The 16,986-nt window shown below is 41.1% G+C and overlaps 1 protein-coding gene across 4 annotated transcripts in view; it reads right to left on the bottom strand.

Annotated features, from left to right (window-relative positions):
* The window catches only part of TRIM37 (tripartite motif containing 37), a 208,325-nt gene that overhangs the window by 12,200 nt on the left and 179,139 nt on the right, over nt 1-16,986 (bottom strand). For 2 of the 4 annotated variants that reach the window (XM_089679179.1, XM_089679181.1), the window contains exons 23-24: nt 11,031-11,180; nt 2,218-2,296 (exon numbers count right to left, since the gene is read on the bottom strand). In XM_089679179.1, the coding sequence (XP_089535305.1) occupies nt 2,218-2,296; nt 11,031-11,180 (229 nt within the window). Of the gene's footprint in view, nt 1-2,213; nt 2,297-11,030; nt 11,181-16,986 lie in introns of those variants that run through there. The other 2 variants (XM_089679183.1, XM_089679180.1) reach the window with 2 other exon arrangements.

Genomic DNA, 16,986 nt, shown 5'->3' with positions numbered 1-16,986 from the left:
ATTCAAAATGAATGGTTGTCATAACACAATGTACGATAAAATGCAAGTGCGGTAATAAACTGCTATAGACAGCAAGGGTTTGATGAAGTTCTTCCTGACCCAAAACAAACATGCAGATAATGATATTTGACTTTTACTCTAACTGCATTAATTAAACAAAAGTATTGAAGTCAATAAGTCACTATAACAGTATCAATGGCAGCTTTCTTGTTCAATTCACGCAATTAGCCTGCAAAAGCAATCTTTTCATTATGGTTGCTTTTTTTGACACTGTGGTTTTCCAGATGTGCTTTAGAACATAATTTGGTCTTCTGTGTGCCTTTCTACATCACTGTGCCATCACTAGACCATTTTTTTCCATGTCTGTTCTTTGACAGACATACCTTCACAAAGCATTTACCTCCCTAAATGGTCAATAAAATACTATAATCCTAATGCATCTTCTTTTCTACTTACTATCACCTGATTGGTTCCTGCTCAATAGTCACCAACTCTAATATCCCCACAACTTTCTCAGTTATAACTTGACTGCCTAAAAAATGCGATTAACGCTCATTTTTTAGAAGGGGAGTGCCATTTTGTCTGCTTGTTTTAAAGAGTATGTAAAAGCAACATTTCATATTCCTGATATGTGCCTATTATACCATGTGCTCATATGAAAAAGTATCCTGTTCTCTTTTTATTGCTTCCTTTGTGTGAATTCCCTGGTATTACTGCCAGTCTCCCTGCTTTCCAACTAAAAACAGACCACACTAGGCATGAGAGCACAGAGTGTGGTCTGATCTCTAGCTGTGCTGGGAACTGAGCCTGCTCTCCTCCAATGATCATACTTGTCCTGACCCCCCCCCCCCCCACACACAGCCATTCACAAGAAAGTTCAGTGTGCTGCTGTTTCTCCTCCCCTGCAGCTGAGAACAGAGGGTAATTGCTCGCTTACAGAAAAAAAAAATTAAAAAAGGGGGGGGGGGATGTATGAATGTATTTTTTTTTTTGTTTATATCTATACACAAATCTTTTGCCTTTAATTTCTCTTTTCGGGGACTTTCTTTTATAAAGTGCAAATGCATTTGTGGCTGTTTTAACCAACCAGATATATACGAGCCTGCTGTAAATCCTGCTTTATAATGTAATCTCCTCAACCATGTTACCATTTGGGCTGGAAAAGCTTTGCTTGTCACCTCACTGCAGTTTTAAGTTGGACTTGGATAGCAACCACAGCAAATTAATGTTTGATGACTGAACAAGTTATTATACCATACACCTCTCCAGGATCACTAAAGTAACTCTGCATTTTGCTGAGCAGTCCGCCAAATTATTGCTGGCTATAAGGGGGTGTTCACTACCTAGCACTTGACAAGACTGTTTTCTAAGGGTTACATGTGCCACCCTGGATATTTTAGTCATATTACCTGCTAACTGATCATAATCATTCAGTTTTATCATGGGAGTATATGTTCCATATTATCCAGTGAGCATATTTGATGGCAACTACTGTAGAGGTGTTTACTGTGAAATCCACCACTGCATAAGCTACATTGACTTTATTCCTGTCCATTACTGATAGGATATTTACCTATGGTCTTGCACCCTGCAGCCAAATTTGAACTGTTCCATTTCAAATGACCTCCTTGCATTCAGCAACAACTATTTGGTGATTACAGGTCAAAGTGATACGTGAATGATGGATATTCTAATATACAGTACATGGTTGTCTGAAACTGAATCACACTGTGGGAATTACTTTGACTGGGAGGCACAGTCTATTATGTATTTTTGTATAAAGAAAGTTTTTTGCTTGCAATACAGGTGATCTCCTCTACCATTTCTCCTTATCTAGTTTTGTATATATTTCTAGGATTGAGAACCAAACTGTTGGCAACACTGCCCTTAGATAGAGCTGCTACAACAGTATATCTTTTACTACATTCTGTATAACTTGAAGGTTGATCCCTCTATCTCCAATTATTTATTTTTTGTCAATCCCCATCAAAGAATCAGCGCCTCCTGGAGCTCGGGGCCTGTGTAAAAGTGTCCATATACAGTTAGCACCCAAGTTCTCTCACATACTGTTCCAATCCCACAGCACTAGGAACGGAATTATTTACCGATTAAACAATATGCACTTAACTCCATAACATCAGCCCCATATATATGTAGGAATGCATAGTCTAGTGTAGAATATTAGACAGCATGTAAAAATCTGAATAATTATTTCACCTTCCACTATCTTCTCCAGCAACAAAATGGAGGTCTTCTGAAGTTATATTATTGTTATCTGGGAAAGAACAGCCTTGATCTGTATGAAAAAAAAGAAAAAAATTGATTTAAGTGAAAAACAGACAGTAAATATGTATATGGTCACTCCCAAGTTGCCCTTGGGCATCATTTATCATTCAACATTCATTTAGTGATACTTTGTCAATGTGTGCCATAAATTGCATATATTGTTATAGAATTAGATGTAAGCTAAATTCTTTGGTAGAAGAATAAGAAAAAAGACATTTGAATCTGTTAAATCACCAGGGGAAAAAAAGAAAAAAAACCACTAAAGCAGATCTACAGTACTGTGAAAACTTAAGAGAGGTTAGAAGAAATGCTGTAAAGTAAGGATGCTTTCAAAAATATATAAATTGTTTATTGTTATTATACGAAAAGCAAATCGATATTTGGTGTGACCACCCTTTGACTTCAAACTTGAATTCTTACACTTGCAGGGATTTTGTAGGATTAGAGTCAGGTGTATGATTAAAGTAGAACTATAGGCAAAACTTTTTTTCCCCATTCTGGATAGAGTAAGGGAGGGTTATAACCCCCTGTCAGTTTCTTTTATGACATCTATGTCCCATTGGGGAGATATTCCGTCACTTCCTGTCCCATAGCCAAAAAAGGAAGCGAGAAAAAATCCCTTCAAATTAAGGGATCCCCTTAATTTTAAGGGATTATCATTGGGGACCCCCAGTTAACTAGAACTAGGGTCCCCATTGATGGGTTTTTGTGGCATTGGTGCAGTAAAAGCTTGACCTGTGGGTTTTTCATTTGTATCGTGAACAATTCTTCTGGCAGTTGTGGCTGCAATCTTTCTTGGTTTACCTGTACTGGGCTTGGTATCAAGAGATTCCCCGAATTGTCCACTTCTTAATAAGTGATTAAACAGTACAGATTGGTATATTCAAGGCTTTGGACATCTTTTTATATCCTTTCCTATCTTTATAAAGTTCCATTAACTTGTTATGCAAGTCTTTTGACAGTTCTTTTCTGATCCTCATGGCTCAATATCTAGCCAGCTCAGTACATCCATGTGAGAGCTAACAAACTCATTGACTGTTTATGCACAGATACTGATTGCAATTTAAAAAGCCACAGATGTGGGAAATGCACTTTTAATTGCCATTTTAACCACTTGCCTATCGGGCACTTATACCCCCTTCCTTACCAGGCCAATTTTCAGCTTTCAGCGCTGCCGCACTTTGATTGACAATTGCGCGGTCATGCAACATTGTACCCATATGAAATTTTGATCATTTTTTTCTCACAAATAGAGCTTTCTTTTGGTGGTATTTAATCGCCACTGGGCGCTTTACTTTTTGCGCTATAAATTAAAAAAAGTGCAAAAAATTTGAAAAAAAAAAAAGTTTATTTGTTTCTTTTATAAAATTTTTCAAACAGGTATTTTTTCTCCTTCACTGATTTGCGTTGATGAGGCGGCACTGATGGGCACTGATAGGCGGCACTGATGGGCACTGATAGGCACTGATAGGCAGCACTAAAGGGCACTGATAGGCAGTACTAATGAGGTGGCACGGATAGGCGGCACTGATAGACAGCACTAATTAGGGGTCACGGATAGGCGGCACTGATATGCAGCACTGATAGGTGACACTGATGATGGGTACTGATAGACGGCACTGACTGGCATCACTTCTGGGCACTGACTGGCGGCACTGACTGGCACAACCCCTGGGCACTGACTGGTGGCACTGACTGGCAGCACTGGTGGGTGGCACTGGTGGGTGGCACTGGTGGACAGCACTGGTGGGTGGGCACAGGTGGGTGGCACTGGTGGGCACAGGTGGGTGGCACTGGTGGGCACAGGTGGGTGGGCACAGGTGGGTGGCACTGCTGGGCACATGTAGGTGGCACTTCTGGGCACAGGTAGGTGGCACTGCAGAGTGGCACAGGTGGGGGCACTGCTGGGCACAGGTGGGGGCACTGCTGGGCACAGGTGGGGGCACTGCTGGGAATGGGTGGGCGGGGCTAGTGGGCGCACTGCTGATCGGAACTTGCGGGGGTCACTGCTGGGCACCGATCATCAGGGCACTGATCATCAGTGCCCTGATGATCGGTGCCGATCCCCGCTCTGACAACTGCCGGTTCTCGGCAGTACTTTCCTCACGATCTGACAGCGTGAGGAAAGTGCAGCCGAGAACCGGCACTTGCATTTTCCTGTGATCAGCGTGTCATTGGACACTGCTGATCACGTGGTAAAAGGCCGGTGGGATCGGCCTTTCACCACATCACGTGATCAGCTGTGTCCGTAGGACACAGCGATCACGGAGATCGCCGGGTGCGCGCCCCCTGGGGCGCGCAGGAGAGCGCGTTCTGGGAGGACGTCATATGACGTTCACTCAGAACTGGCCAGCCGCGGTGAAGCCGTCTTTCGGCTATGCGCGGTCGGCAAGTGGTTAACCCATGTGTCACCTTGTGTGTCTGTACGAAGGCCAAACATTCCAGGGTATGTAAACTTTTGATCAGGACCATTTGGTGATTTCTGTTATCATTAGGATTTAAAAAGGAGCCAAACAACTATGTGATAATAAAAGGCTTGTTCATATAATCACTATCCTTAAATAAAAGACATGTTTTTGGCATGATCAGTCATATTCTCAATATCAATGTCAAAATATCATGATTTCTGCCAGGGTATACAAACTTTTGAGCACAACTGTATAATTAGAAAATAACTGTGGGTGCTTTAAATTACACTTGATCTACTAACTGCTTTCCAAATCTGTTCTTTGCATCCCTATCTTGTGCTCCACAAAATTTCTGTAGGATATTAGTATATCCATATTTTAGCTCTTTCAGGGGATAACTGATTGCTTTCCTGTAAATTAAAATCCATTGCATCTACATGTAGGATGTATATCAATGCAGATGTCAACAAACTAACAGATTTTGAAACACAAGTATACTAGAAGCATTAAAAAAGGGAAAATATTATCTGATAAGAAGTATAGTTAAACTAAAGTGCCATGAAGCACTGTGAGACCCTTAACAGAAGTAAGAGCTGAAAAAAAAAAATGCAACTTCAGAAATCGCAATGTACATATCGCCATCTAGTGTTTACTATGCAGCAGACTTCACAGAGAAACTGTTATAAATCAATCATTTATTATCAGTATTCAAATGATTAAATGACTGCAAGTAGGCCCAGCATTGGCAACCATTGTAGTGGTACCACCAAATCTATGATGTATGTGAAAAAACTGTTAAGTAATTTCCTATACCATAAACAAAAATATATAGGAACGTTTGGATAATGGTGTGAATAACAACTTAACCATCTATTAATTTTACAGACCTAAAACAATAAAATAGAATTACAGGGTAGGTCACATGAAGAACAACTAGCAGAAGATGCAACAACTTGATATGAGATTGAAAAAACAAAACAAAAAAAAAAAAAAACACACAAGAAAACACACACAGGAATTTCACATTTCCAAATCAACGGCAATGGTGTTATATTTGCTGAGGATAGTTTCTGAACCTGTAGTGACCAACAAAAAGGACAGGAACGTCCATACCTGCCCAAGAACAAAATGAAAAAAAAAATAAATACACACACACACACACACACACACACACACACACACTATATTGCCAAAAGTATTGGGACACCTGCCTTTAAACTTTAATGGCATCCCAGTCTTAATCCCTCAGGTACAATATTGAGTTGGCCCACCCTTTGCAGCTATAACAGCTTCAACTCTTCTGGGAAGGCTGTCCACAAGGTTCAGGAGTGTGTCTATGTGAATGCTTGACCATTCTTCCAGAAGTGCATTTGTGAGGTCAGGCACAGATGTTGGATGCTCTAATTTATCCTAAAGGTGTTCTATCGGGTTGAGGTCAGGACTCTGTGTAGGCCAGTCAAGTTCCTCCACCCCAAACTTGCTCATCCATGTCTTTATGGACTTTGCTTTGTGCACTGGTGTGCAATCATGTTGGAACAGGAAGGAGCCATCGCCAAACTGTTCCCACAAAGTTGGGAGCATGAAATTGTCCAAAATGTTTTGCTATGCTGATGCCTTAAGAGTTTCCTTTATTGGAACTAGGGGGCCAAACCCAACCACTGAAAAACAACCCAGCACCATAATCCCCCCTCCACCAAACTTTACAACTGGCACAATGAAGCCAGGTAAGTACCGTTCTCCTGGCAACTGCCAAACCCAGACACATCCATCAGATTGCCAGATAGAGAAAAGGGATTTGTCACTCCAGAGAACGTCTTTGCTGCTCTAGAATTCAGTGGCGGCATGCTTTACACCACTGCATCCGCCGCTTTGCATTACACTTGGTGATCTAAGGCTTGGTTGCAGCTGCTCGGCAATGGAAACCCATTCCATGAACCTCTCTATGCACTGTTGTGCTAATCTGAAGGCCACAAAAAGTTTGGAGGTCTTTAGCTTTTGACTCTGCAGACAGTTGGCGACTTCTGCGCACTGTGCGCTTCAGCATACTCTTACTTTGCTCTGTCATTTTACGTAGCTTACCACTTTGCGGCCGAGTTGCTGTTGTTTCCAGTTGCTTCCACTTTGTTATAATACCACTAACAGTTGATCGTGGAATATTTAGTAGTAAGGAAATTTCACGGATGGACTTATTGCACAGGTGGCAACCTATCATGGTATCACACTTGAATTCACTGAGCTCCTGAGAGTGACCCATACTTTCACAAATGTTTGTAAAAGCAGCATGCAAGCCTAGGTGCTTGATTTTGTACACCTGTGGTCATGGAGGTGACTGGAACACTTGAATCCAATGATGGGGTGCCCCAATACCTTTGTCAATATATTGTATATATTTTATTTATCTTACATCAAAAGGAATATACCGTGTTTTTTTTCTCAGATATATGTACGCAAAAGAGAGCAACTTGAACATTGCATGGTAAGTGTATATTGATGCAGCCATATTGGTTCATTACATATGCAGGTTAAGCTTCTCCATATGCAGTGTTTTTACGGTTTCTTCTTACAAAACATAATGTGAATCAACCAATTCAAAAGAACATACTGCCTATCTAGCTCACATCTTCATATAAACAGTAGTTACAGTGGCACTAAACCCAAAAGCAAAAATTTATTATACTGTAGCTTACAAATTCTTAGATGTGATAACTGCATTTGCTTTCTTTAGGCTCTGACTTATTTTGTCCTGGTGATCCTGTCAGTCGGTTTTTCAACAGAACAAGCTGTCCAAAAGGAGTCTCCTCTGTCCAGAGTGTAGGCATTCTAATGCAGACAGTGTGTTACTGACCAGATGAAAACAGAGGAGAAAAAAGCCTAAAGAGAAAACTAATTCAGCCACCACATCGAATCATTGGTAAGGTGCTATATGTTATATTTTTAGCTTTGGATTAAATAGCAGAAGTAGCTGTAAGTAGTCAATGATGGCTCCCTCTGGTGGTTAGTCTACAAATCTTTATATTTACAAAAGACAACAAACTTAGAATTTACAATTTGAAAGTCATAGCAACTATTACTTTTAGAAAAATGCTGCTATAATACATTCAAAACATACTGAATATCACTGCAAAATAGGAATTCTGTACTCATTGTAAAACCATATTTTCCTTTCTCATCCATTGTAGGTCAGAGGAAGGCATTCACCTTTGGGACATCCAGAAACAGTCTGACTGAAGGGTGGGCAACCCAGTAAACAACAGCTAATAGGTCCAAAGAAGCAACATAAAATTGGGGACAGCCTGCACCTCATTGAGCCACCTAAAAGATCCTATGTCTGAAGCAAAGCCACGACATCCACCTGACAGAACTTAAAGAATGTATGAACAGAAAACCAGGTGGCAGCCTTGCAAATTTGGGAAACTACTTCTTGGGTTTTGAGCATCAAGCAACTGTTACAGATTTAATAGAATGCATCTTAACAGGAAAGGGCTGAACCTGGTCCTTGAGACCGTAAGCTTAGAAGATGGACTTTCTTAATCATCTAGAAAAAGTAGAATGAGGAGCTCATGCACCCTTACAGGGATCATCCAGGATAAAAAAAAAAGGGAATCAGATTGGGACATGCAGGCATGCATCCTTGATGTTGACATAAGCTATAAAGTCTCCCTGGTGAGGGATGGCAATGACACACATGGTATATTCTGTAGAGACAGTCAGTGATTTTAGATCCAAGATGAGGCCAGATGACCCCATTGGGTATGGAAACCGTGAATAGGTTGGAGTAAAATCCCCAAAAACATTCTGCAACAAGGATTGGTGCAATGGCACCTTGATTCAGTAGACCCAAGAAGGCATGATGGAGATCTGTAAATCTGTGCAGTGACACAGGATAGTTGGAAGTAAAAAAAAAAACATGCTGAGGGGAGGAACAAAACTCCAGTTTGTACCTCATAGAGACAACCTCCGGAACCCAGTCATGTGAAATGCAAGTTGATCCAGTGCTCATACAGGTGAAGGCCCCCACACGCTAGAGAGTGGGGACACACCTTCATGTTTGTCTAAGGATTTGGTGGATGTGGATGGAGAAGAAGTGGAGTAACAAAAAGGGAAATTTTTTAATGGATAGTGTGAGAAAAACACTTTGTAATCTTAGATTTCTTCTTCTAAGTAATATGCATACTTTTGCCACCAGTAGCATCCTTGATAATGATATCCAAAGCAGATCAAAACAGACTTTTTCTCCCAAAAGCCATGCGGATCAGACAAATCTTTAATCCAACACTACGAAAGTGTCCTCTGCATGTTTATGGACAGGACACGTGAAAAAGTAGACAGGAAACTTCCAGTGGCTCATCACAACTGTACCCTAAAGCGGTATTAAACTCAAAACCAAAAACTGAAAATATTGCAGCTTACTAGTCATTAGATGTGGTCACTGTATTGGTTTTCTTTTTTTTTCCCCAGACTTTTTCTCCCCTCAGTTTCCACCCGGTGATCTGGCCAGTAACACAACTCCTGTATTGGAGTGACCCGCACTCTGGATGAAGGGGCACAGGGGGCAGATTTGGACAGCGGCATTGTCAGTCTGGGGGGATGGAGTGTTAGATGTTCAAGCAGATTTAGATACATCTAAAAAAAATTAAGCCAAACTCCAGCTCACAGTGCAGCTCTATACAAGCAGTTATAGCAACAGTTTTAGTTTTCTTTTGAGATAAAGGTTTTTAACTGTATAAATAAAAACTGATCATTGTAAGCACCCCTGTCAGTGGTAAATGATTTGTCTCACTACTAACTGCACATCTGCAGGACAGCTTGATCTTTTGAAAAACAACAGACTGGCAGGATCTAATGGTGAAAATAAGGCCTAAAAAAGAAAACTAATGCAGCCATGACATATAAGAATTTGTAAGATTCAAGATAATAAATGTTTGCTATAGGGTTCAATACCACTTTAAAGCTACAACCATTTATTTCACTCTGGTCAAGAGATCAATCGCAGCAGTGGCAAGTTCTCTTTTAGGACTTTTAGGATCAAAGTTTGAAAAAGCAAGGCCAGCGCCAAGATGGGATGAAACACAGGGCCTACCAATAGGAACATAGCTCTAGAGAAGGCTGAGAAACTTTTTTTTTTTTTTTGTGGGGGGAGGGTCCTTAATACCAGGTGCAACATCAACAGTCAACTTAACTTTAGAGCGGTGCACACAACAAGAGCAAATACAGTTGCTTAATTTGGGAGTAATGGCAGAAGACTGACTCCTCAAAGGGAAACTTGTTAGGTCAACATTGGAGCAACTCAGGATTAAAGTATCAGCAGATGATGGCTCAGGGGCAGTGAGTAAATACATTAGATACAGAATCTGTGAGAGAGGGTGCTGGACTGTGTAGTGAGATTCAGCAAACAACTGGGTGTTCTGGACAATCAAGTCTTGCATGACTGTAGTATAAAACTCAGGTTAACAGGGCAGAGGAACTGGTCACACATGGAGCAAAGAAAGTCTAAGCAGAATAGACACACAGGGGTTTATTTACTAAAGCTGGAGAGTCCAAAATCAGACTCCCTTCTGCATAGAAACCAATCAGCTTCCAGGTTTCATTGCCAAAGCTTCATTGAACAAGCTGAGGTTAGAAGCTGATTGGTTTCTATGCAGAAGGGAGTCCGATTTTGGACTCTCCAGCTTTTGTAAATAAACCCCACAATGTCCAGCCCAGGTGGGGCTGGACATGGCACTCCAAAAGCCAGGTTGAGGAAGGCTGGATACTTGCAACATACAGAATATAAAACAAAAGCTGTAGCAACAGAACATGTAGAGAAGAGCCTTGAAGAAAAAAAAATGAAGAGTAACAAACCTTTGTAGGTTCAGGAAAGTGTCCTGAACCTACAAAAGAACATGAATTATATAACACTGTATTCACAAAGGTAAGCATATTTCCCCACACACTGCACATTGTTGCCAGCTATTTCAACGTAAGAGGCCTAAAGTACGTATACATTTTCAGTAAATGTACAGAAAAAAAAAATCTATTTATGATCTTCACGCTTGTGATCACACAACGCATATGTGCTGCCTTGCCATGGTTGTCATGACAATCAATGGCCCTTAAATCATACACACATGCTGACCAATCATACATTTTTTAATGTAAATTACAGGATGCAAGTTAGATACACTAGACTTTTAATGACATGAGGTATAGTGCCTCTTTGTTTTGGTTTGCTATTACAGCAATCTGAACAAAAAAAGGGTGAACCGGAAATGAATCAGCAGTTCTAAATTTAGAACCTACTGTCATTTTACTAGAAAATCTGCAATCAATTTCACAAAACAGGATGCACTCTCTCACCTTCACCTGAAGATTGTGTTGTGAATGTTTCATTGAAGCCAGCACAGTTAAGGCTTTCCTCTTGTTCCTCATTTTCTGTATCGCACTCAATGTCACTGTCACTGCTCATACCTGGCAAAATGTGAAGAACGTGCTTGGAACACACTGTAGCTGTCAGAAAAAAAATTATATCAGAACACAATATCTTGAAAACCAATCACAACAGCGTATACAGTCTGAAATAAAAATATTATCTTCGGTTTAATCAGCATTGTACTGTACAATGTATAGTAATGCATTTTGAGCAACTCGAAGGGAGGAAGCACTGAAAATGTTAATTCAGTAATCTTGCAAATGAGACTAAATAGTACAGTAGAACACATCACGCTGCAGTGACTAAGCGTGAAAAACGTCTCTTATACCATGTCACTGAAAGACCTTCTCTAAATGCCAACACCTACACACTTTTCACATGCTGCAGATAGGGATGGATGCTGGCACCTTAATATAAGTTCTCTACTACAAGCTATCAGTCATTGAAATTTAAATGAGTGCAGGGGTGGAAGAATGCAGAGATTTAGCAAGAAATAAATAAAATACACTTTTGTATTACAGATCACTTACAAAAACCAAGATGCGTGCAGCTAACACAGCCAGCAAACAATAGATGTTGTTAAGAATTGTGGCAGAATTGCCTACTGGGTAAGCTTTGTGATTCAGATCATACCAATTTTTCCCTAGTATTTCAGGCTCCTAAAGAGGTTTGTGTATAAGCACGATGGAACAAATTTCAGCACAAAACCTAATTTTGATTACTGCTTGGGAACATTATGTTATTCTTTCCACCTGCAGCTTGCATATTTACATACAATGTATGGGGTCACAATGTGGAGTTGGCTTTATGGCACAGATCATCTGAAAGCCTTTTCTGCAAAGCTGGAGTGCCGCACCCTTACCACCTGGATAGCATACAAAGTCAGCTGCTGCTGGTAACATAGAACAAAAGCCATAGTCCAGGCAAAAAATGTATTATACAGTATACAATATTTTATGCATTAAAGAACAAAACAGGAATTCTACCACAATAATTAGATTTTTTGAGCTGCTCATTTTAGAGTATATGTTCATTTATCATTAGAGAAGGCACCTAACCGAACCCAACAATTTTATCGCTAGCGGAAGTGATGGCTTACTCACTCAAAGATAACCTGTCATGACAGAAAGATGGGGGATTATACCGCTTATCTCCTTGCAAAATTACTAGTTATTAGGCTGTCATGCTCATCTCCTTGCTTTAACATATTCTGAGAAATGAAGTCAGAAAACGTTTGTGCATTAGGAATTATAAATTAATTTGCTGCATATTTCTTTATGGTGAATGACTTATAAAGCACAGAAAACTGAAGGTCAAAGTGGCAGGCAGGCAGGCCACTGAAAGTACTATATGTTTCTGTAACAGTACAACAGATTATGAAGGGGAGTACCTTCTTTCACAAAGACAATTCCCAGAGGGTTCCGGAGACACTCGGTAACCTTTCACTGATTTGTGGATGTGTCATAGAGAAGACTGCTGCTTGTAGACATCCCCTGGACAATAAGCATGTTGCAAGCAGGAATAAGGAAGGCTGCGCATTACAAATCTGCAGTTCTGCATGTTTGAGAGTCAGTACATTGCTGACTTTTTCTGTGGCAAGGACTATTGCCAGGAGCATGTAGGCTCCTCGCAGAGCCAAACACCCATCTTGGTCGAGGTGGAGAATCAAGTGAAACTTCAGGCACTTCCCTGGATATCTTCATGTGTTTTGACACTGCCTGTAATTCGAGGTAATTCTACTAGAGTTGATAACTAGTACTGATTTAAGGATAAAGTTTAAAAAAATAAAAATGCAGGTTCCAAAGTATAAGTCTCCAACTGCCTTGTGTGCAATGTTAGGGATGCACTGCAAGTTGTGGATGGGTATTATCGTGGGCACTACTTTTCTGTTTAGAGTGCTGTTCTAGTGACTTAAATGGCATCTTGTAAATTGCCATAAGCATGCTAATTTTCTCAAAGATTTGCACCATGTCTGTTAGGCATAAGTAGGAACATTTCATACATGGTTAATCCTTTTGGAAGCAGAGAATCACTGTAGTATTTGCCACAACTACAGTGATCCTAGTTGTCTTCTAGACTCCATACTGAGCAGCTGTTGTGGTGCTTGGAAACCACCGGGGGGTTCAGAGACAGGCTTTTCTCAATGAATACAAGGCATTCTCTGATTGGACAAGGTGAAGAATGATGTCACAGCCCACCCTGACCAATCAGAAAACAATGAGCATTTCTTGAGAGAATGCAAAGCACTCCATGTCAAGCAAACCCCCCCCCGTGGTTACCAACATAATTATGCAAAGAAAACAGCAGAGAACAGCACTTTAGCTTTAAGAACCTGTCACCTATTTTCTAGAGACATTCTGCAAGATCTTCATATAAAGTATAAAATTAAAAAGGAAAACTTCCTACTGCATCTACCATACAGAATGCCCCATGTACAAATGTTAGTGGTGAGAGTTCCTCGCTGCTATCAATAAGACTGAATTCAGATAAGATTAATTGAGTGTAATTGAGCTGTAAAAAGCAAGCACATGTAGGAAAAATAAAAACGCTCAATTTCAAGAAAGCAAATTTTCCAAGGCTGAGAGCTGCTCTCCAAGACTAAGACTGGTCGGGAATATTGGCATCGATGAACACAACACAGAAATGGGAGTTCTTCAAAAAGACTGTATGTGAACACACTGAAAAATATATCCCCATGGGCAACACGTTTAAAAGGCTAAAAATCAAACCTATATGGTTTACGGCCAAAGTTAAAAAAGCTATAGATAATAAGAAAAGAGCTTTTATTAAATATAAAAATTAAGGAACGCTATCATCGTTTAAAGAATATAACAAAGTATGCAAAAAGGAAATAAAGAAAACAAAAATTTAAAATGAACAGATTGCAAAAGATAGCAGGACCAAACCCAACAAATTCTTCAAATATATTAATAGTAAAAAGGACCGGTCCGAGCATGTAGACCCTTTACAAAATAATCTAAAGTGGGTGACTGGGAACAAAGAGAAGGCAAATTTATTTAATACCTTCTTCAGCTCTGTGTATACAAAGGAGCATGGGGGAGCTCTTGTCCATAATAGGCATGGTATTGACACAGCTCCAGATGATCCACATTGGCTCACAACTGATATGATCCAAAATTATTTAGACAGAATAAGGTGAATAAAGAACCTGGACCAGATGGCATACACCCACGGGTCCTTAAATAATTGAGCTCTGTCCTTTCAAAGCCATTGTATCTAATTTTTAGGGACTCTTTAATGATCCCTTGTGAAAAAGTCGGAAGTGACGAAACGCGTCAGGTTCGTGACGTCAGACGCTAGGCCGGAAGGAGCAGCGCGGCCATTTTTAAGGTGGTTTTGGCTTATAAACGGACTTATCGAGGATGGACGGTACCTGTTGATAATGTAAGCTGCTAATAAATTATGTATACCTTATTTATTACTCCACTAAGTTTGCCCCCATTTGTTCTGTGAGGAACAGGGATCCCGATACCCATTGCTACAGGAGGAAAGGATTCAACTGCGCACTCCTACTAAAGGAAAGCATATTCCCAGTGAAAGCAATCCTATCTGGGAAAAGGAAATTTCAGAGTGTTTTGAAAGCAGAAAGAGGGTAATTGTATATTATCCCATATGCAGAGTGGTGGCACCTATTTTTGGCACAATTTTTGAAAGATCACTTATTGTGTATGTGTTGCATCTCACGTATTGCAGTGGCTGTTTCACAGGGCCACTTGTGGAGTGGTGTGTTGATTTTCACCTCACAGGCGTTACCTATTTATTAGTATATATTATATCACCTGTGTGGTTGCATGATATCACTTATAATTAAATTTTATTAAGATAATGCACAATATCTAGTTTATTTTTTCGAGGTTCTTTGGATTGAAGGGAAGATTTGGACATTTCACAGTTTGAAGATTGAAGTGCAAGGACTATAATATTTTTTTAATTTTTAATTATTTTAATTGTAATTTTTATTTTGGAACTTGTAATTTTGAATTTGGGACTTTATCATGGATAGTATATTAACAGTTTGAGACGGTGGGAGAGGTTGTGTGTGTCATTGAAAAGGTTTATGTTAATCTTTAATGACTGGTATAGTACCACTGGATTGGCGCAAGGCCAATGTGGTGCCAATATTTTAAACGGGGTCACAATCTGTACCAAGTAATTATAGACCTGTTAGTTTAACATCTATAGTTGGGAAGATACTAGAGAGTTTATTAAAAGACCACATAGACGAGTTCTTGCTGGAAAAAAATATTTTACTCAACAGACAGCATGGATTCATGAAAGACAGAAGTTGTCAAACAAATCTGATTTCTTTTTATTGGGGGGGGTGAGAAAAACCTTGGATAGAGGGGTGGCGGTGGTCGTGGTATACTTGGATTTTGCAAAAGCGTTTGACACAGTTCCCCACACAAGTTTAATGTGTAAAGTAAAGTCTACGGGCTTGGAAAAATCCGTATGTAAATGGATAGAAAACTGGCTCAGAGAGTAGTGGTTAATGATTCATACTCTGAATGGTCTAGGCCTAGGGTTGTCAGTGGTGTACCCCAAGGTTCAGTGTTGAGACCTTTACTTTTTAATATATTTATAAAATGATTTAGGGTCTGGGATCTCAATCTTTGCAGATGACACCAAGCTGTGCAGTGGAATAATGTCCTTACAGGATGTCTTCAACTTACAAGCCAACCTCAATGCACTGTTTAATTGGGCAACTATGTTTACTTGGGCAAATGAGGTTCAATGTTGACAAATGTAAGGTTATGCACTTGGGGGCTAAAAATATGCATGCATCATACATACTAGGGGGAGTACAACTGGGGAAATCAATGATGGAGAAGGATCTGGGAGTTCTGGTAGATCACAAGCTTAATAATGGCATGCAATGCCAAGCTGCGGTTTCAAAAGCGAGCAAAATCCTCTCTTGTATTAAAAAAGGTATAGACTTCAGAGGGAGAGATATCATATTACTCCTGTACAAATCATTAGTAAGATCTCATCTGGAATATGCAGTTCAGTTATGGGCACCAATTCACAAAAAGAAAATTGGGGATTTTGAGAAAGTACAGAGAAGGGCAACTAAACTGATAGGAGGCATGGAGGAGATCAGCTATGAGGAAAGATTAGAGGAACTGAATTTATTCTCTCTTGAGAAGAGGAGATTAAGGGGGGATATGATCAACATGTATAAATACATCAGTGGTTCATATAGTGAACTCGGTGTAGAGCTATTCACCCTGAGGTCAACACAAAGGACAAGGGGGCACTCTTTACGGCTGGAGGAAAAGAAATTTAAAGCAGCGGCCCAGCCAGTGTCCCTGATGGCCGCACAGCGGCCCAGCCAGTGTCCCTGATGGCCGCACAGCGGCCCAGCCAGTGTCCCTGATGGCCGCACAGCGGCCCAGCCAGTGTCCCTGATGGCCGCACAGCGGCCCAGCCAGTGTCCCTGATGGCCGCACAGCGGCCCAGCCAGTGTCCCTGATGGCCGCACAGCGGCCCAGCCAGTGTCCCTGATGGCCGCACAGCGGCCCAGCCAGTGTCCCTGATGGCCGCACAGCGGCCCAGCCAGTGTCCCTGATGGCCGCACAGCGGCCCAGCCAGTGTCCCTGATCGCCGCACAGCGGCCCAGCCAGTGTCCCTGATCGCCGCACAGCGGCCCAGCCAGTGTCCCTGATCGCCGCACAGCGGCCCAGCCAGTGTCCCTGATCGCCGCACAGCGGCCCAGCCAGTGTCCCTGATCGCCGCACAGCGGCCCAGCCAGTGTCCCTGATCGCCGCACAGCGGCCCAGCCAGTGTCCCTGATCGCCGCACAGCGGCCCAGCCAGTGTCCCTGATCGCCGCACAGCGGCCCAGCCAGTGTCCCTGATCGCCGCA

This window comes from Staurois parvus, unplaced genomic scaffold (genome assembly GCF_062004578.1).
Source record: "Staurois parvus isolate SC_StPar_1 unplaced genomic scaffold, SC_StPar_1.0 ptg000220l, whole genome shotgun sequence".
In the NCBI taxonomy this organism is placed as follows: Eukaryota; Metazoa; Chordata; class Amphibia; order Anura; family Ranidae; genus Staurois; species Staurois parvus.
The sequence above is the reverse complement of the archived record's forward strand: the minus strand, read 5'-3'. Positions and strand labels throughout refer to the sequence as shown.